This window comes from Brugia malayi (assembly GCF_000002995.4).
Source record: "Brugia malayi strain FR3 genome assembly, contig: Bm_v4_Chr1_scaffold_001, whole genome shotgun sequence".
NCBI classification, from domain to species: Eukaryota; Metazoa; Nematoda; class Chromadorea; order Rhabditida; family Onchocercidae; genus Brugia; species Brugia malayi.
In genome coordinates this window covers 7,021,274-7,043,167 of record NW_025062475.1, presented here as the reverse complement: position 1 = coordinate 7,043,167, position 21,894 = coordinate 7,021,274, and the positions used below count along the sequence as shown (strand labels likewise).

Genomic DNA, 21,894 nt, shown 5'->3' with positions numbered 1-21,894 from the left:
ATCTTTCCAGATTCCTTTTTATCGAAATTCTTTTAATGACGAAAAATGAAAATATTTCGAATATATTTTTTTTTTTTTGTTTTTGAAACTTCGGTAGAATTTCTCATAGAATTTTATTTCATCATTTTATCTGTTTTTGTTATGCTTTTCCCTTTCCTCAATACTCCTCAAATTTAAGTCTTTAATTGCATGGTAATATTGATGATTGTTTTTATAAGTGCTAAACTTACCAGTAATCGATCAGCTGAGGCTTTCTGAATCTTTGTTATATCCTTTATGGTTCTTCTATTTCTTCAAACAAGTCCTTTTTATATTAACTTTTTGACTAAAAAGTTGAAATTCTTAGAAGAAATTATGTGTAAAAATGGCCAAGGTTTCATCAATTTTTAAGTGTTTATGAACGATAAATCTATGATCTGTTCGGTGTAAAGCACGGGGATATTTTTTAGGGATCGGCGTTTTTATTTTATTGTAAAAAAATTTTGAGAATTTTTGTAAAATCCTAGTTTTTGAAGATGAGTGAAATTGTTATTCGCAGTGGTTGGCGAAGATTGTCTGCAACAATTTCATAATTTTTAAAGGGATTCGAGTTAATTCTGCATGTTTATAATTTTTCTTCATGATCTTCCATAATTCTCACTTTCCACTTCTTTATTCTCCAATATTTTTAGTGCATAATTTGTAAACTGTTCCTGAAATGAATTTTTTGTTTGGGTTGGACCATTTCTAGTTTTTCTTGCTTGTTGTATTTCATTATTTGAAAAACAGTAGAAATTTGAAAAAATGTTTTCAGAACCATATCCAAAAAAATTTGTAAGTACCTGTATTTTTACTATTATACTTTTCCACTTGTGCTGCTCTCTTGTTTATCAGTATTTGTGCATAATTAATTTACAGATTTAAGGTCAGAATCCGATAATATCAAAAGTAACGAGAATTAGATACAACGAAACTGGAGTGCGAAAGTAGTTTTCAGTATTTGTCTTCTTTAGAACTGAAGAACATAAGCTAAGTTCAACTTCCTATATAGTATTTTTTTGTCATCAAATTGCACTTTAGGAACAATTTCAAATTAAAAATTTTTTTTTCTAGAACTTTAAAATTTATTTGCCTTCCAAAAGTTATTAAAAGAGGACAATTTTTGTAATTGTTATCGGAGAACGTTAGGATGAAGGTGGAGCAGTTAAGCATAACTTATGTCATGTTTTTTGTTTTCATCTTTTGAATAGACTGGTGAATGGATTATAAGCTAAGTTGGAAAGAGAGGTTTAGTTGCAAATAATAGGATTTCAGTACAAATTTTTGTGATGTTATAACTAGAATGGACAGTATTTAAATAGTTGTGAAGCAGAGAGTTGAAGTGAGTCAAAACACAAAAATTTTAAGGGAAATCTTCAAAACATAAGACATAGGATTAAATTAAAACTAATCTATTTTTACATTGTTTTCATTATGGTTTTTCATAATGCATGACGTAGGGATTGCTAATATCCCTTACTTTGCTTTTACAAACGAAGAAAAATCTGTTGATTGATTACTCAGAATCAGTTAATCACTTAGTTTTGTAATGAAGTATTCAAAATTGTGACTGTATGTCATCATCTTATACTTTGCTGTCGTTTTCTTCTTTTATTTTGATAACCCATAAGACAAAACTCAACGTTAAAAATGGTAAATTCCCTTTTCTTCCTGTTTATTTCCACTGCTTGAAAAGTTCTCGCCTTCTGCCATATTGATAAGGATTTCTTTGCAACTGTGCTGATTTTGAGCAGGACTCAAAAAAAAGAAAACACATTTGCGCTTTTTTACATGCTAGATATGCATAATCTCATAATGTTTCAAACTATTGATTCTCAGGGAGAAAAAGATATTTTTTGTCCTGAAATTTACAGTATTTCAAAAAAAAAAAAACTTTTTATGCAAGAAGATATTCGTTAAGATAATGTATGAAACTGTTTTGTATCTATCCTTTCATGTATGGATTACTTAGTTCTGAATTGACAAGCGTGCATATCATTCTAACGTCCACCAATGATCCTGGCATTGCTAAATCTGATTTAGCAATGACTGCATGGTATCCATGTAACCTCCATATAAATAATTCTAATCTCATTTTTTTTTTTTTTTTCGTAACGTTTATAATTAAAGCATTCGTCGGTGGTATGTACCATTGTATCGTTAAAGTGAAATTTCCTAAAAACTATTTCATTTTTCTTCATTCTATTTTTATTCAGCTAGCATTATTTTGAGATCAATGAAGTGGATGAACCACAAATGAGAGCAATTAAATGTTCATAGTTTACTATTCATTCGTAGTTTACACTGTCGCATTTAATCAGTGTCAGTATTTAATTTTAAAAATTATTTTGTTTTGAACTGTAGTTCAATAATTTTTACCTTTAGTTAAAAGTTAAAATCTCGGTAACATTCCCTTATGATTACCGCAGACAATGTTGACCATTAATTTATTCGTAATCAATCCTTTTTTTCATTTTTAAAGAGCTGTTTTTTTTTCCATTGTAACTTGAAAGAAGTGCTATGGAAAGTAAACATGAGTGTTGCAATAGAAATCAGTTGCTTTCTGCTATTTATGCAACTCGAAACCGAAATATTTATTTGTTTCATTCTAAAATTATTCTTTTGTAACAAATTTTTACAACGAAAAATCATACTTATCCTTCTTTATGCACATATTTCATATGTTTGTTCGTTGTTTTGGAGTGTTCAATTATTTCAGTGGCAGTCACATTAAGTGCTGAGAGTTGTTAAAAGGTGAACGTAATATGATTATGTTTATCTCGGTAGCAAATGTTGGATGGCGCAAAGGAATTGATCATCAAAAGATGAGATGGACCTGATAATATTAATAGTTCAGTATGGATACAAGATGACAAGATGATGACACTAACTAGAATCCTTTTTTAGAGTGCTGAAAGCAGCAAATAAAATATTATTATAAGAAGAAAATTCTAAAGTTCTACTCTGCAGTTAATCTTTTTTCTTTCACAGATGACAACAACGGTAGAAGTGCAAACCAAAAATGGTGTCGAGGAAGTGCATGGGCAAGTTTTCGAAGTTGGGCCACGTTATGTGAATCTTTGCTATATCGGTGAAGGAGCATACGGAATGGTGGTGTATGTTTTTACTGATAAGGGGTGATGGGTTTGTGAGTTTTATCATTCTAAGGACTTATTGCCGTGACTTGTGTTTAGATGCAACTTTGGAATGGGTTTTCTTCTTAAATTGACGTAACCATTTGAATTGTCAAAGACTTGAATCGTATTGATACAAGAAAATGCTTGCACGAATACATTTAAAGAAAATGTTTTGAGAAAATTTGAATCTATTAAAGGCTGTTTAGATCAGCACTGGACACAGAGACGCATGAGCGTGTTGCAATCAAAAAAATCTCACCATTCGAGCATCAGACATTCTGTCAGAGGACGCTTCGAGAAATCAAGATTTTAACTAAGTTTAAGCATGAAAATGTAAGCTAGCCGAGAAAATTAACAGATGTTGATGAAATGCAGGGGTTATAGATCTACTTTTGGACCAAGTCTTCGTGTTTAGCATTTGTGTAATCAAGTAAATAAATATTTCTGCAAATTGAATTAAAAAATTTTGCATGACTTATGACTCGCGTGATATACCTTCAAGAATTTTCTTAGCATATGCATAGCCTGATACTATAATGGATTGGTTTCATTCTTAACATCCAACTGAAGATTATTACATATCAAAAATATATTAATTGAAGCCAAAAATCTCAGCTTTTTGCTTTTTTATGTCATCTCTGTTGCAGATCATCAACATTCAAGAAATCATCAGAGCACCAAGCGTGGAGCAAATGAAAGATATGTAAGTCGTTTTCTTAACGAGGAGATTTTATTGATTTGCGATAAATTTGATGTCGATTCCATTGGTGGATGAAGGGAAATTTAGTTTTATAATTTATTCTCTCAGGATTTGCAGTTTCGTATGGTTGTATTTTATAGTCTTGGTCTTGTTGTTGACTTTTTTTTCGGTTTTATAATATAGTAGAAACTCTGATTAGATCAAGAATGAGAATGTTTCAGTTACATAGTGCAATGTTTGATGGAAACAGATTTGTACAAGTTGCTGAAAACGCAACGACTTTCCAATGACCATATTTGTTACTTTTTATACCAGATATTGCGTGGATTGAAATATATTCATTCTGCGAATGTTATTCATCGTGATCTCAAGCCATCTAATTTACTTCTCAACACTACTTGCGATCTCAAAGTTAGATTTTGCAATTGGATAAGACGATTATTTTCAATTTCTTGTTAAAACGATTTTCAATTTTGTTGATTTTTATAAATACTGCTATATTATAACTGTAGAATAAATATTAGAGTTTTTATTTAAAATCTGAAACCAATTTGGAAAATGGATGGATTAGTGAAGTTGTAAATTTTTCAAATCGTACTTTAGATTTGTGATTTTGGCCTTGCTCGAGTAACAGATCCTGGACATGACCATACTGGAGTATTGACAGAATATGTGGCAACTAGGTTAAATATTTTTCACTGAAAAATGTTTGAAATTTTTTTCAGTTCTGCGCTGTGAAGAGGAATATACATATTTTATCGATGGCTTTTTTAATTTATTAGGGAATATATTGTACTTGTTTTAGGCTGATTATTTTTTCTTTATTTATAATCTTAAACTAGCAACTGCATATTTTTTATCGGTTGCATTTTGGTCTTTTATTTCTTCCAGATGGTATCGTGCACCTGAAATTATGTTAAATTCAAAAGGTTATACGAAATCTATTGATGTGTGGTCGATTGGTTGTATCTTAGCCGAGATGTTAAGTAACCGACCCCTTTTTCCCGGTAAACATTATCTGGATCAATTGAATTTAATCTTGGGCGTTATTGGGTCACCAAGCCAGGAAGATTTACAATGCATCATCAACGAGAAGGTTCTGATTTTGTTATTATCATCGTTCACGGTAGTGTTATTGCTTTTATTCTTACTTTGCACCAATAATAATACTATGTTATTTTGTTTATTCTTTGACTAAAAGACTGCAAATTTGTTTGAAAATTTATTATTTTTACGAAAGTTTCTAACTTCAGTTTAATTCAGGCTCGATCATATTTGCTTTCATTGCCACACAAGATAAAACAACCATGGTTACGGATGTATCCAAATGCAGATCCGCGTGCACTCGATTTACTAGATAAGATGCTAACTTTTAATCCAAACAAACGAATCAGTATCGAAGATGCCCTTGCACATCCATATCTGGAACAGTATTATGATCCTAATGATGAAGTATTGTATTTCTTGGTCTCTTTTTGGGTTTTTTTTTTTTTTTTTTTCATTTATTTTCTCACATGGTTTCAAACTCTGTTTTATTTTATGGTAAGTCATCACTGAAACATAATGGAATATTTACCAGTTTAATATTATATAACTTTACTGCTGAGGAAGTTTGGAAATCTGAGCATTCTTTACATATGGTTTTAAAAAGTTAAAGTTAACCAAGTTAATTAGTTTCACTCCACATATATGAAATATTTTACAGCCTGTCTGTGAAGAACCATTTACTTACGAAATCGAGTATGACGATTTACCAAAAGAAACATTGAAGCAGCTGATTTTTAAAGAAACGGAAGATCATTATAGGCGAACACAGATAGCAAAGAAAGTAACGCAATTAAAGGAAGCAGAATTGGATCCTGGAATTAATTCTACAATCTTAAGTTCTTGAAAAAAGAGTACTTTAAAAACTGTTAGCGACTTCGGAAAGTTTTTTATTTGCTTTTCTCAATGCGGTTTGAATCTGCAAAGCCTACGATAACTATTCCAAAATCTAGAATTTTATATGGATAAAGAAAATCGTCTTCATAAACGATGAAATGATGCTAGTTAAGAACTAAGAAATTGTTTATAAATATCAAGTTTTGATTTCATATCTTGTTAAATTCTGTTTATATATATATATATATATAAAGAGAGAGGAAATTTTGAGATGATATGCGCAAGCTTGCCTTTATTTATCTGACTAAGACTGAGAGTTTTATTAATTAACCGGTTAAAATTTGTTTTCTTTACTGTTAACATTTGATGAAGATTATAGGAAGAATTACATTTAGTTATCTCTAAATAGAGTATCGAATGTAAGCAGGAAGTCGCGCATTATCAAATCTCAAATCAACGTTATTGCGATTCGTACTCGTTTCTTTAACGGTGTTTATTTTCTTTTGGACCAATCTAATTTTTTCTGTTTTGCTCTTTCATTTTTTTTCCATTTTGAACTTGATTATCACCGTTTTATTCTGATCAGAGCTTTAATAGTACGATAAGTGAGTAAATAATATTCAGTATTTTTATGTGTAAGAAGTTATGGAACTTCTGAAATCACTTGTTTTAATTAGAAATCATCGATCTGAATGGTTGGATAAATTTGAAAAATTGATAATTTTTGTTTGAAATTGATGTGATTTTTTTTCATCAGTATCTGTTATTTTAGTGGTAGGAGCTTCCTTGAGCTTTTTTTTTCTAAATGGGGCTTTACTCAGCATTTTCGTGCTCTTTTTATCGTGTAAGATTTGATGGAAATAAAATTATGAAATTTTTGTAATAGTGAAATATTGTATTCAAATTCATCAATTTGGTTTCGAAATTTCATTTTAACGTAAGTTAGGAAAATTTGAGATTTGAAACAAAGAAGTTTTACTGATACGAACTACGCTTCAAAATGCTGCTTTCTGTTCAATTTCATTCCATATTTCATTTTTTTCAATTTTTTCTGTATAGTGTGAAATCTTGTGATGTTTTTTCTTTATGAATACTTTGCATTTTTTCCTTTTTAAATTTTTCATGTCGTTGGCATAAGATTTTATGTTTTTCTTTCGATAAGTTTCTTCATTTTGCTTACACGAAGATCTGGAGTTGGGAAATCGTTATCTCTTCCATATTTACAAGAAAATCCTCGACTTGAATATACTTTCATTTTTAGAATAATAAATTCGATTATGATTCACTGCCAATGTATATTAGACAGTTTCTATAATTGGTTGGATCACGATTTTTCCAGTATATAATGAATGTTTATATTTAGGAAGAAGCTGAAGGAATAAATTTTAATTTGTTCTAAAGAAAAGTTATAAAGAATTTCGAAATCCATTCATTGGAGTCATTTGCTTTTCCATTTCAAACATTCATTTGCAAAGAAAGCTTTACTTTTGTCTTCTATGTTTAATCTTTTTATCCGGATATTTCAAGTCTTGGTTCACCCATTTGCATGGATTTATTGTATTCGACTATACTTCCATATTATTTTCAGTGGATAATTGATAGTTGAATTATATCGATTAATTGAACTAAACTCATTAAATCATATAGGAGTAAATTACTCATAACATAAAGCCAAATTCATTTTTTATTAGCGCATCTTGTCATGGTTGGTTTAATAAAAGTTCATGTATTTTATAGGAAGATAATGTGAAATTATTGTGGAATTTAGAAGGCGTTAACTGGATATTGTGAAAGTGTCTGGAAATACAAGTGCAATGTGCCTTAGGGTTTTTTAGCAAAAGCAGACAGACTACTGGATATTGTTGTATGCTCAAACACAACTCTAATTTAGACGAACGAGGTGAGATCTATCAGGTGGATGGAACTATTTGTGAAAGCTTGGCACCGGGAATAACTTATGCAAACGCATCAATGGTTTTTAATGAGAAACGAAAAATAAGGTAGTTTGTATATATTTTATAATTTCTTTTTAACATGAAGCAGAATTCACAGCAGAGCCTGAATTCAGTTTCCAAATAATCATTTGAAAGCTCCTTCTTGCAGCGGAGAGTTTCTACTTTAAAAATGCTGCTATTTATTTGGCGAAGTGTTTGAGATACCTTAATTCCTTATATATGTTAAATTGTATGTTGACCAAAAATTTTATCATCTTTAATTTCCCAGATTTGTTAAAATTAAGCCATACTTATCTTTATTGTCGCCTTGTTGTAGAGTTGATACCATATTTCATGCAAGAGAGCTAAGAGAATTTTATTGGGTCTAGATTTATATAAATTTTTATGGTTTTTAAAAAATAATAAAGTGTTAATAAAGAAAATCATGAACATATATATGCATGACTATTATGGCATTTTCATTATCATCGTCCAATTAATTACATAAAATACCTCGTGACATTTGAAAAATATGAATTTAAAAATCAAATCCCTTGGATTACAATTGTTATTTGTTTCCATTTGTATGGAGATCATTATATAAACATCACTGAAAAGCGTAATGTCAAAATATGTAATTCTTTTCGTCTTGAAAAAATACGTCTCAAAATAAAATTTCCAGTACATTCCCTGACCAGCCAAATCCTTATTTGTTCCGAGTTTTTATGCTTTGTGGATCATGGCTTTCTTGTATGGTATATCATTCTCTCTCTTAGAATTCATAAGAACTGACTTTAGCTAGCTAGATTGCTGAAGATGGCTGTGCTGGGACTGAAAAATTTACTTATGTATCTGATTGTACCGGAAGATCAAGCAGTTTATGCATCATCTAACGATGAGGGGTTAGTGCTAATATATACGCCTTTCAGAAAAGTATAAAGTATGCAGCAAAATTGCTGCATAAATTATTTATAAACAATAAAACAAGTGATTTAGTCCTTCGTTTCGACGTTATCCATATTTGCCTTCATGTTCTGGTCCTTATTCTGGTGTTCCATCTTTCAAAATTTTAAAGGGTGTCATATCTGATAATTGCTTGGGTTAACAAATCATTGTAAAACTGAACCTTTAAAATGATAAATTAACAAAGTTGTTCATACTTATAGTTCTCTTATAGAGAGGCAAGAGAAGATAAAAATGGTTGGACAAGTAAAGAATTTCTTGAAGAGATTCTCCATCGGTTGGCAGGTAAGAAATACGATGAAGTACATGGTCTCGTAATTGCTGCAGCCGATCATGCTATTGTGGATGTTTATCGAGAATTGTTTCAAGCAGTCATCGACGAATATGACAGAGATTTCCTTGAAAGCGGTATTTCCGATCCAGTCCTGGAAAATGTCTTGATATTACTGAAATCATATGGAACTACAAAGAATAAGTAAATTTAAAATTAGTTTTGTTAGACGAACTCATAATAGTTGTTTGCGTTCATCGACCACTCCACATATGCGTACACATGGCATAAAAAATAGGATATCTTTCAGATTTAAGTTAAGCTCGTTTGCATACACTGTAATCAGTTTAAAAAATTATTTCTCAATGCTTATATATTAATAACTATATTATTGAAAATTTTAGACTGGCTGTTTTACTTGAATGCTCTAATGGCGTTACTTCATGGAAGGCATTTATGATGCTTGGATGCTTTGTGGAAGAAATAATACCGGAGATGAAAGATCTCAACGAACAGTAAATTTTTTTTTCTTAAAGGATTTTTGTGGGTTATCGACTTCATATGTATGCATGCTTTTCATCCCAGTATTATTTAGCTTACCCTCCTAATCCTTCAGTTTTCACCTGTTCTTTGTTTAAAGAAAGTTACTGCTCCATTCATATTATGTTCTTCCATTTAGTTGTTTGAACTATGTGCAATCATAGTTTCTTAAATAAATTGTGCTGATTAACTGCTAATAAACTAAATAATTATCAAGGATAATCATAGTTAGTTTCAAGTCTTTTTTCACATTTAGTTATTTAGTTTCATTCGCGACATCAGGGAAATTTATGTTCCATCATGGATTGAACGATTCGAGAAAAATGTCATGTTGAATCATCCAGACAATCAAATAAATAGAGAATATTTTTCGAATCTAGAGGCCGATTATTTGAACGAGAACTACAGTCCGGTACTGCCAGATGCATCTTCTGATCTTTTTTTAGCGGCTGTTTTTATGTTTTTACGAATTTTCACGTAAGTTTTCAACCGCTTACTTTTGCAGAACTCGAAGATTTTGGGTCACGTACAGCTTTACCAGTTATTATTATTGAACAGATTGTTTTATATTTTATCATTTTAGTACTGTTTTATTTTATTACATTTATTTTAGTCTATTTTGGTATTTCTTTGTTAGCAAAGTAATTGTTAATGATATCATTTGCTCGATAATTCCTGTTTAATAGTTTATCAATGAGCAAAAATTACGAACTACTGGATGAGCTGTTCGATAAAGTGTTATCATGCACTCATATCCAAAGTCATTATATGGAAGCATTTATTATGAAATTGGATGAAATTTACAAATTTTCTAACCGGCAACTGCCACTCAATACACTTATTTTAGTTAATTCTTTGAAGTAAGTGTTTTGTAAAAATTGTGACACTCAAAATAAATGACCAGTCATCTTATAATCGTTTTTATTATCTTTCATGCCGAATTTAACTCTGGAACTTTAGTGATCCAGATCTCTGTATTGCTTCTGATAACTAATTTCAATTGTACACTTTCCTTTTTCTCTGTTACTGTAATAAGTGAGAACTGTAAGAATAAGAAAATAAAAAACATGAGATCTGTCAGAATAACAAATTTTGTGTCTTAGATAAGTCTAGATATAGGTCGATTTTCAGATCAAAGTTTTATCCACTTCCACAAGTATTTTCACCTGAATATTATCTGAAACTTGCGGTTGGTCCACTTTGCTATTCGCTGCATATTTCAACTTCAAATATGTTCAACATTGGTTACGTAGTACTAGTGCTGCGAAATTGTTTGGTTTCTGTCGAAAATGAGTCAATAGGACGAAACCAGTGGACGTTCTTCTTAGTATGGTTCAAGAAATTTCCTACGAGCTTACTTATATATATATATATATATTTTGATAAGTTTCAAATCGAAAGCTTGATAAGTTTCAATGTTGAAAGTGATTTAGAATTATGTATAGGCCTCGAAGATCTTGAAAAATACACGGATACATCTGATTCTTAATTTTGGGAGGTGGGAGACACAAATATATCGTTGAGAAAAGGTAGTTGGATAATATCCTTTCGAATTCCATTTGTTCAGCTATTTCTGATTGCAGGAATTTCTCGCTAATTTCTTAATATGCTGTGAAGAATACACCTTATGTACAGTGCGGGTGATATGCATGGATACTTTCAAACTATTTTTGTCGAAATTTGAACCAGTAGCACAAGTACTTGTCATCCGAAAGTTGTTCGGCATGATTCAAAAGGACGAAATACAGTGAGTTATCACAAACCAGAAATATAATGCATCATACTTTATAAGAAATTATCATACATTGTAAATTAAGGAAAATAAGAACTATTACCATTCTTGTTTTTTTTTTTTTTTTTTTTTTTTTTGTTTCTTAATTCTTATTAGATTTCAAAATACTACATTTGTATATTTTTCGATGAAAATTTCTAATTTCTTAAGCATCATTCTTATCATTGTTTCCTTTCAGGAGGAAAAATTTTCACAAAATCAACATTTATGATGAAAAATCGTAAGTTTCGTTTTTTTCAACTTTGCAGAGTTACACGAAGGAATAGGTATTCCTGTTTATTTATTTCTTTATTTTTCGATGTGATAGTGTAAATCATTTCATTGTAGCTGATTGGAGAAAGCTGCAGTTGAACATTTTTGGCATTCCGCTTTTATTTGATACCATAAAAGAGCGATCAGCACGTGATTCACACAATTGATGCGCCGGTTTTATTTGAAAACCAAGCAAGCAAATAAACATCCGAAATCATGAAATATAACTTTTAAAACTGTCGCTTTATTTCAGATTAAAATTCGAGGCACAACTTCTGGCATGGATTATTGACTTGTTTCGTTCCAAGCTTAAGTATGAGGTGTTTCGTAGAGAACTTGGTTTTTTCTGGGGTGATATGGTCAGTATACGTTATTCATATCTCAGTGATGGATTGCAGTACTATTTGTCTGTTTTCATATTTGCTCAGGAATTGGCGCTTCGTAGAATGAATCCGGAATTGATATTAAATATTTATAAGCATTTTCTTCAACCTCTACAGGTGTTGTGGTATTTTCCGATTATTGAAAAATTCTTTTATCGAAGTTTTTACGATGAAGTTAGCATTCTCGGTTTAGGATATTAAGTTGGATCTTATTTAATTCTTGGCTTCATTTTTAGACTTCTAGGCTTTTTTATTTTTTTAAAAATTTTTTTTAATGATAAGGTATTGATCACACTGGTCCTTCATGGAAGGAAAAGAACCGATTTTATTCAGGTTACTTCCAGTTTTAAGCGGTTCTTTATCAATATTACTGAGTTGATTATTTGCGACTATTTAGAATATTAAGTATCCGTAGCATTTAGAGTTTTCGTTTCAAATTAATTAGGACTGTTTTTGCTTCCACTTGAAAGCTGCTATAGTTTTATTAATTCCTTAATAAAATTCAGAGAACAAAACATTGTAACAACTTATTGGTTTTCAATTACTCATTAGTAAGCAGTTTCTGAATGTCATTTCGCTGCTGATAATTATTCCTTATCGATATTAATTTGTTGATCATCAAATATCCACTGTTTTAGAAATAATTATCCGAATTTGTTTGTAGTCGCAAATATCAGATTGGACAGAATTGGTGAAAATCGAACAACAACAGATAAATCATGGAAGCCTTGAGGTGCCCGCCAATCAACTGTCTGTTAGTATGGAGCGTTTAGAAATGGAAACCCGTCGACAACAAAATATCCAGTCACTACCACTGCTCCAATTTCAGTATTCACAAACTTTAAATTTTGCTGAAACTTTTCTACATAGTGCACACATGCTATAACCGATGAATCTTGTAATTGATCGATTATATATTGAAACTTGTTCTAAATTTCTGATCAATTTTGAAATTTTTTTTTGGATTCTGGAGAAATAAAATCAGTTTCAGTTTATTACGCATTTCCTATAAATTCGACGAGAATTGTATCAAATCTCAGGATGATTTTTTGGAAACGTTTCTGCTAAAAATATTTTTCGTTACATTTTATATTATCTGGTTTTTCTTAATCATTCACAGCTTTTGTGAAATTTGAGTCTTAAATGAAGGACATCATAGTTTCGCGAACGAAGATTTGTGAAGGGTCTATGTTGATACACCAATATGGCATAGGCAAGTCCTATTGCAAGGGACAGAACGGAAGATCACATTGGATTATGGCACAGTTTTTAATGAGATACATCCTAATACGTTCTCAAAAATGGTAGCGGACTATGTGTGGTATGTTGTGTGTCTTAGGTGTCTTAGGCGAAGAGACTGTTTCAGACAGTCTTTGAACTTTTTTTTGGGCGAACAAGATCTTAGGGAGGTGACAGTCCTCCATTCCGAAATTAAAATTACTCATAGTTAAAATTAAAATTACTTTGTTCCATTACAGATTCTTATCACTATCTCTTTTCTCTTTATCTCTCCTCGCAATCTATTTGTGGAATAGAACTAAGTGCTGTTTATATTTATCCTCTTTTCGTTTTCCTGTATGAATTCCGAAAGCAGAATTTTATATAACTTTTACTTCAAACTCTAGACCAAGTTAAATCGTGAATTAAATCAATAAGCTAATCAAGTACAGTCAGAACAATAATTGGTTTTGATAAGGTTCGTTCGTTTTAATTAATAATGAATTTTATGTTTCGCCTTTAAGCTTTTCAGCCAGGTGAATTGTTCAGGCATCATAAACCGTCTTCGGTTGTTTTTCCCGATGAGACGTCGCATCCGTCAGACCATGATTTTACTTTGCTAAGGACAAACATTTTGGATCTTTGTACGAAGAGCCATGCAAAGATTATTTATGAAGCAATAAAAATAAACTTGGTAAAAGCATCAACCAATACAATGAAATTTGATATGACATTTATTTAATCTACTTTTGAGTCGGTTAACACATTTTTTCACATAAATATCAAGCTTGATAAATTATTAAATTTAATTTTCAGTTTCGGAAGCTATAAAATTCAGAAATTACAAAATACAGTCACACTTATAAATATGGCAGGCGAAAAAAAAACCCTGGTTACGACATGACTGACATTTAATCACTTTAGCCTTAGTGACCGTAAAAAAAGAAAAAATTAGACCTATATAGACGTAAGTTAAATTCACTATTAAGGTTGGACCTAGCAAGCTGCTTGAAAACTAAAAGCTCATTCTTTCCTGCCGTTACCTCCAGGCAAAGACTAGTGGGTTCGCTAACTATATAATTGGGTTCATATTTGGTTTGAATTTGTAAAACAAGTAAGTAGCTTTCAACTAAATTTTCATATGAAATAGAAAGATGCAACTGATTTGAAAATTTCTCATTTTAGGTTTAATCCATTCTCATAATTATAATGAGTTTCGGATCGATTTTTGTGATTTCACTGATAGAAATGTCCATGTGAATTGGTTTTGCCTACGCTAACAAGTCGGTATCAATACTTGTTGAACTAAGACTTCAATCCATCTTATCGAAGTTTGCAAGTTTGAAACTATGGAAGTCTGCAAAAGTTGACTTAATTAAAATTCATTAGAAAAAATATTAAGCTACATATCCGATATTTAACGATATTTCTCTCCTCAATTTTGAAGTGAACAAAAACCATTGCAAATTCGGAAATTAGCACCAGAAATTCGAAATAAGAGATTGGAAGAAATGCGTGAGAAGATAATCTCGGACATCATTAGAATAAAACTAATATTAGTTGCAACTTTTTTATTGTGTGTGAGGAGGACCCTCAATTCCTGCACTTCGTGTTCTGCCGATAACATTTTCAGTTGGAGCATAGAATATGAGAATCGATAAAAAGACCAATAAATTACTTCATTACTGCTAGTGTTAAAAATTTCCTGATTCTAAACGTAAATGATTAAAAATATATAAATGTTAATGATTAAAAACAGTTGAAGAAGTGCTAGCAAAATAAACTGCAAAATATTGAACGAAAATGAATGCAGTTAAAACATGCATTGAAAAAGTGAATTGATTAAAATATTTTTTAATCACTTAAATATGATGAGATATAAAAAATAGAGAGAAAGGAAATGTTTAGAGAATTGAGGCTTTCTTTGGACTAGCAGAATATTTATTCAAAAAATAAACCAATAATTTATTCTAGAAATTTCCGTAATTTTGTAATTTTGAATCTTGTGAAGTATAAAATAAGCAAATATATATATAAATGAAGTAGGGTAAAAAGTTGCTAAGCAAGTTCACGAAAATATTTTAATCAAAAGTTTCAGATAAATAAATTTAAATGGAGTATAAATTGTATCTGCTAGGTACTATTACTACTTATCTCATGAACTGATTGCAACTTTCTCAGAAAACACAAAATGATCCATCATATTTTAGGTTTGTTTTATTTCAGGCAGTAAAATATTTAAATTTGAGTAGTAACAATATTTGTAACATTATTATTCATTTTTTGCCTCAGTAAGTAAACGAAAGATAGATCACCTCGTTTAATTTTTTGTTTTGGTCTAACTAATTTGTTGCATCACAATAGAGAGGGGAATCTTTTTTTAATGGTTATAATTAGTGGTGGGAAGCAAATTGGGAACAAAAGTTTTTCAAAATACTTTGGATCAACCTTTTGTAAAGGAAATCAAAAGACCAAAAATCTTCCACTGAGAGATTGTGATTGTATAAATGTAGAATTTGAGCAGTTTTAAAAAAAACTAATCTTGAATTTGAAGAAAAATATTATCCGGCTATTACATATTATGATTTGAATTGTGACATTTGCATAGAACAGTTACTTTTCTAAGCTAGTAATAAAAATTACCATGTCAAATAAGCCACATATTAAACACTAATCTACTCCATTCTTTTCTTTATACGTTGTCACACTTCCATAACATAAAATTCTAAATGATGATCAGTGGAATTAAGAGGGAAACGTTTGAAGAAGTTAAAAATATTTTTAAAAAAATAAATAAATATAATTCATGTAAACATGTAGCATATAGCCGACTAAAAGATCTGTTCTTAAATTATTATATTTCACTTAAACAAACTTTCCTTTACTTTAATTTCAAATTAAAAAAAAAAAAAACCTGTTTTTACTAGGCTTACTTACTGGTCAAACAATAATCCTAGAATAGGGAGTTTAAATTATCTTATAATTATATTATAACAAGATTCTGCTGAACTAATGAGGAGAGGTAAGATTAATCTCGAAAATGGCAAGACTAATCATTTAAAAAAATCATAAAAATGAGGGTAATTTATTTTTAACCAAATTTTCAAATCCAATCTGCAAATAAGCAGTTATTCAATAATCAAATAGGGGCATGTGTATGTACTTTTGTCATGAGAATGAATAACAGCACTGTTAGACTGAAACTTAAAAATCCATGAATTTTGTTATTGTTGTTTAATATTAATAATATTTACCATGAAAAATAGCTTTATTGATTGTTTTTTCTTCCCTTTCGCAGCTCAAAATTTTGTTTCTACCAAAACAAAGACGGAATTTTCGATTTCAGTTTAAATTTTGAATTTAATAGAAATCGCATTTCATAATCGAGTTATTAATTTATGATAAAATCTTTAAATGTTGCCTTCCAGCGATTTCTGACAATAAATTAATACGAAATACAAAAAAAATTGCAACTTGATTTTTCATCATTCTAAAAATCAAGTGAGATAATAAAAAAATAAAATAAACTTCAGATTAAACAATACCATGAAGAACTCCTTTAAAGGATGTTAGTTCAAATGCATTCTTGTTTAGGCAATGTTTAAGTAAATATATTTATTCATTTATTATTATTATTAAATATTTTATTCCATTATCACTTAAATCGATACTGGCGTTCACTGATCAACTACTATGATTGTTTTGGATTACACTTCTAATCCTTGAAATAATTTGGCATAAATTAGGTAAATCCAGGCTTACTGATTCTTGTTTCTAAAAAAAAATAGCTTTAATTATGTCCATAAGAAGAGCCATAGATACGTTTAGTAAAGCAGAGCATCAATTCGATCATAAAGATCAGTGGATAGCGTAGAAAAATTGACCACTGATTCTTGTCATTTGATATCAGGTCAATTCTTAATTGCATTAGACTGATATCATCTCTTTTTTCTAAAATTTTCGAGAGAGAAAAAAGAAAAACAAGCCACTGATGTGCAAAAGTTATCGGTAAAGAAAATCTGTATGCTTTCAAACAGAACTCATTACGTTAGAAGAAGGAGAATTTAGTAGCGGAACCAAAACTCGAATATTAATCACAATTTGCTTTTTTTTTTGAATTCATGGATTTTATAAAAAAACCGACGAAATTGAATAAATAGCATGTCAACTGGGCAAATATTAAGTTTGACGCACAGCATTAATTATTCAAATTTCGTTAAGATCAAAAGACCAAACCAGCGCGATTTCTAGAAATACTCATACTTTCACTGTTGTTTATTGTAATGACTACATCAAGTGTCTCTTCTTTAATGATTGCTAAAACATCGTTTAAAGTATTGCCTTCTAATTAATAATAATGTTGAATGATATCAATTTTTCTTTTCTGTGGATGTAAAAACAGAATTTAGTTCTAAGAAGAAAATCTTCTGAAACTTTAATATGCTGAAAGATTTTGAAGAGAAGACTTAAAATCATATAATTTCTTCATCTTCAGCAGTAAAACAAATGCAAGCTAGTCGAGCATGATTTTCATTAATTAGCAGAACTGAGTAAAAACTATGTAATTTGCAACTTACTCCTAGACAGAGAGTTTCTATAATAATATATTTATTAGTGGTATTCAACTTAGACAAAATATGGACATTTAGATGAGATAGTAATAGTTTCTTTTTGTACTCTTCGAAATTTATTTCTTGGACTCATCTTCATTCAATAGCTGCAAACTTTGAACTCATCTTTAATTAATTCGTATTTTTAGTTTTGATGTTCAATATTTGTGCCGCTATCTCTTTATATAATTAATGTTCATCAAACATTCTGTATTTCAAACATTCCTTAGATGTAGTTTGTAATTCTTTTCTGAAATCTGCAGAGTTCAGCATTAATTTTAAAATGCTTTCTCAATAATCATCGCCGAAAATTCTAGCTCAAAGATTTTTCATTTACCAAGAGGAAACGGTAAGAGTGATGAAAGGGCGGTTTCTCAACGAATTTCTTTTTTCCTTTGTTTTACGAAATTGGTACAAAATCTGCGGAAAAAATCAGTGTAGAAGCAGTCTATTAAAGTTTAATAGTTGAATATTTTTTCAATTGAATGTGATTAATTACAAGTGGAATATAAATATCAATATGATCAGATGGTGTATATATTAAACTTATGTATTAAAATTTTTTAATAAATGTATTAAACCTTCAATTAAACTTTTGCGACAGCTTAATTCGCATTTTATTCCATGAGCCAAGTATTTGTTGTCTAGACAATCAAATTCCTTCAAGAAAATCGATCACAGGAGCTGCCTTTAAGAACTCAGCTTCTAATTTTGAAATCAGTTATTGGTCCAGAAGCTTCATTTAAAATTGTTCAAATTGGATTTTATAAACAAACTGATATTTAAGTGGAAACCTAAATTTCAAAATATCGCAGACGGTGAATCCTTAATTGTTTGAAAAAAATCTTCAAATGAGTTATCAAAACATAAGCACTCATTTGAACATACATTTCGTTTCGATCGTCTTTTAATTTAACATAATAGGTATCAAAATTTATGAATATTATGCAACACTTACCAAATAAATTAGTGCAAAAAAAGTGCGGTGTTGTAGACCAGATTAATCTATTTGTATTAGTGGTTGACAACAGCTTCTAAAATTAAGTTTTCGCTTTTGAATGATTTCGTTCGGATTTGGCAGAAAATATTTCCTTTCAAGTTGTCATTTCAAAGCTAATATAAAATCTGGTGGTTGAAATTATGATTGGAACAGTAACTGTGTTGTGTACGTGTGTGATTCGCTAGTTTGTAATGCAACATAATTAGCATAAAGATGGTAATGTTAGCCTGGGAGGAAAATTGAAGCTACGCAAAAATCATTCCTTCTTTTAAAAAACTTCTCACTCACCTTATTCTTCCTTTTTTATCCTTTCCATGCAATTGTACAAAATCTTTCTCCTTTAAAAAAATCTTTTTTATTAGTTAAATAGCGAAGCCAATTATGACTGGAGTTAATTAACGAAACCAATATGACATCATTGAATGTGAGAAGTAGAATTTTCAGGATCAGATGTTAGTAAAGTTGAAGGGGATTACATTTACATTCGAAAATATTAGTGATAAAGGAAAATCAGAAACTTTATTAGCTGAGAGGCTAATAAAAAAACATAACTTACCGAGAGGTCCGTTCTCTGTACATGAATGTGCGTTAGGATTATTTTATTTAACTTTCTAACACAATCTTTTTTCTAAAACTTTAGTATATTCATGCTTTAAAAACTTTAAATTCTCTTAGATATAATTTTTCATTAAAAGCTTGAAAATGAAACGAGAAAATTGTATGGAAACAAAGTGTGTGAAAAAAAAGGATTTTGCTATTGAATGCTTTTATTTTCTGTGCAGTGGCATTCTTTCTGGGAAGATTCAGATGCTTTTGTCAATGTAACTTTATTTGAGATTCTACAGAGAAAAGCTATTTAAAAAGTAAAATTTAATAACTGATGATAAAGAGATTAAAAGGCAAAGTAATGGTATGTTAGAGAGAATAATTATCGATTTGTAAAGATATGGGTAGATAATCCACCGAAAGATATGAGTGGAATATATAAAGAACTCAAATAATGATCATAAAATTTACTATCGTGTTTATACCTGTAAGTTTGCAAGACGAGTTTGCTGAATAAGTTAACTTGCAACGTGTAGATCAATGTCTTTAAGGTAAAGATAAACGTGGTCAATTAGAACTGTATGTCATTTCACAGAGGACGTGTTTTTTTTTTCAAAAATCTCGTCATCATGCATTAATCAAAGCATGATTTGTAAGTATATAAAAATTGGATACAGTAACAAGGGCAATAAAAGAAAGGCAGAATTCGTATCTTTCAGTGATTACTTCGAAACCTTGCTCTTTGAAAAATGAACGTGGTTGAAGGCATTGCCATAAACACAACAAAAAGTAAATTCCATTCGACAAAGTATGTTACGTGTATCACTGATAACGTTTAGCGTCGGGTATTGATGAATGCTATCGTGATGTCGGTGGAATGGCGGTATCCGTTATGCATTCACATTCCAATTTGTCATCACAAATACCATAGCGTTGGTTTCAGCTATCAATATTAATAGTTAAAAAACATGTTACTGTCGATCAAAATCTGAACTTTATTCTGTTTACTCCCTATATTCCCTGCCTATATTAGTGAATAAATATTTCAGTATGTCACATCACTGATATTCCGTTTCGCGCTTTACCATATGCTTTCTTTTAAATATGCTCATTTAAACATTTTGGTACATTCGTTTCAATTTTGTCAACAGATGGTCAACTTATCTGGAATATTAAGAATGTGATTTTGTTAAGAATGAGACTTTTTCTCTTTAAGAATTGTTTTATTAAGACTGAAAACTGAACTGATATAAGTTTTCGCTTTCGTCTTCCTGTATTTGTGATGCATTCGTGACACTGTATAACAGTGTATTAACACCTGTTATGTATTTTCACATTAAAAATATTATTTGCACAGCCATATTTTTGGTTGCTTATGTAGTGGGCTTCATGCTAATTAATAGTTCTGTATCAGTAATCTCATTTCGAAAATGCTATTGTAATCAGGAAATATGATAGTTTTCAAACTAATCTTTCTGATTTCGCAAATTACTTCAGTCTTCTCAAATTTTGCATTTCTATGATTTTCTATGATTTTGCAAGTTTTATTTAGTGCCACTTTTCGAATGTTTTTTTTTTTTGAAACAAATTTCTTCTTTATTTCTCATCCATCTGACATTTCGCAATATAAGCATATCATTACTACACAATATCATTTAAATAGAAATTTCGAAAATTAACATACATATTTGAGAAAGGAAATGGATATAAACAAATGTGAAAGCCATTAAAGCTATCAAATAAAATGGATGTGACATGTTCGAATCATTTGTTGATACGATAGAAGGCAACTGAATAATCATTTGTAGCCTGATAATTGCAACCTTTTATCAGATGACCATTTTTATTTCATCTTCATACTGTTATGCTCCATTTTCCATCACTCACTTCTTAATTACCGATGTTGATACTTGACATTTTCAGTGTTTTTCCAGGCAATCTAAGTTACAAGTTTTGTTATTACCATGCAGTAGTGAATTAGATGCTATGTAGTACTTTACTTTGCCCTTGCATTCACAATTAAACCTTATAAGGTACAAGTCGAGCACACGTCAAAATCTAACAGTAAGGATGATTAGTGAATTCACGTAAAGATATCGTCAGTTGATATGAAGAAAGACATATCTATCCAATCCTTCTTATTGTTATGTAAGAACGTAAATGATGCGATGGGAGAATTACAGCCAATAAAGTAGTTAACCACACATATTTTACATTCTATTGTGATAGCGCTATTTGCAATAAATATATCATTACGCTAATGCAATTGGCCTTTATGGGACATTCTCATGCTCAATTGATTTGTTCAATATTTTGCATTCCATTGATGATTGCAGAAAATGAAATGTGGCGACAAATTTAGCGTTGCGTAATTGTCCACACATTTATTCTAGAAATTTGTCAATCATCATCCTTTAATTATTCTCTAATTTCATAATGAATAGAAAGAGAGGTGTGATTGGGGTAGAGAGGGAGCAAGGTACGAAAAAAGGAAGAAATAATCAGTAGTGCGTCTGATATGGGGTGGAAAGTGACAAGTTTTAAATTAAACATTCCACCTATTTAGTTTATTGTTGTTATAATGCTTCTTATTGCTAACATAAATAGCTATCAAATTATCAAAGAATCGGTGAGAAAAAAATTATAGAA

The 21,894-nt window shown here is 30.2% G+C and overlaps 2 protein-coding genes across 4 annotated transcripts; both read left to right on the top strand.

The window, feature by feature from the left end:
* Positions 1 to 3,009: 3,009 nt before the first annotated feature.
* On the top strand, positions 3,010 to 5,746 carry Bma-mpk-1 (Uncharacterized protein; the record flags this gene model as incomplete). The annotated part of the gene is made up of 8 exons (XM_001900724.1): positions 3,010 to 3,134; positions 3,362 to 3,488; positions 3,803 to 3,858; positions 4,077 to 4,266; positions 4,459 to 4,538; positions 4,747 to 4,951; positions 5,119 to 5,307; positions 5,561 to 5,746. The coding sequence occupies 8 exons, from the start codon at positions 3,010 to 3,012 to the stop codon at positions 5,744 to 5,746; spliced, it is 1,158 nt and encodes a 385-aa protein (XP_001900759.1).
* A 1,856-nt stretch (positions 5,747 to 7,602) lies between these two features.
* Bm8597 (Uncharacterized protein) lies at positions 7,603 to 12,757 on the top strand (the record flags this gene model as incomplete). Of its 3 annotated transcripts, none has more annotated exons than XM_043076865.1 (10): positions 7,603 to 7,736; positions 8,848 to 9,108; positions 9,309 to 9,419; positions 9,709 to 9,921; positions 10,131 to 10,304; positions 10,576 to 10,771; positions 11,028 to 11,191; positions 11,415 to 11,456; positions 11,742 to 11,988; positions 12,536 to 12,757. In XM_043076865.1, the coding sequence occupies 10 exons, from the start codon at positions 7,603 to 7,605 to the stop codon at positions 12,755 to 12,757; spliced, it is 1,764 nt and encodes a 587-aa protein (XP_042932799.1). The 3 variants fall into 3 exon arrangements, with proteins under 3 accessions (XP_042932799.1, XP_042932800.1, XP_042932801.1); XM_043076866.1 differs by having other exon boundaries at positions 7,708 to 7,736; XM_043076867.1 differs by lacking the exon at positions 7,603 to 7,736 and adding an exon at positions 8,487 to 8,572.
* Between the last annotated feature and the right edge of the window lie 9,137 nt (positions 12,758 to 21,894).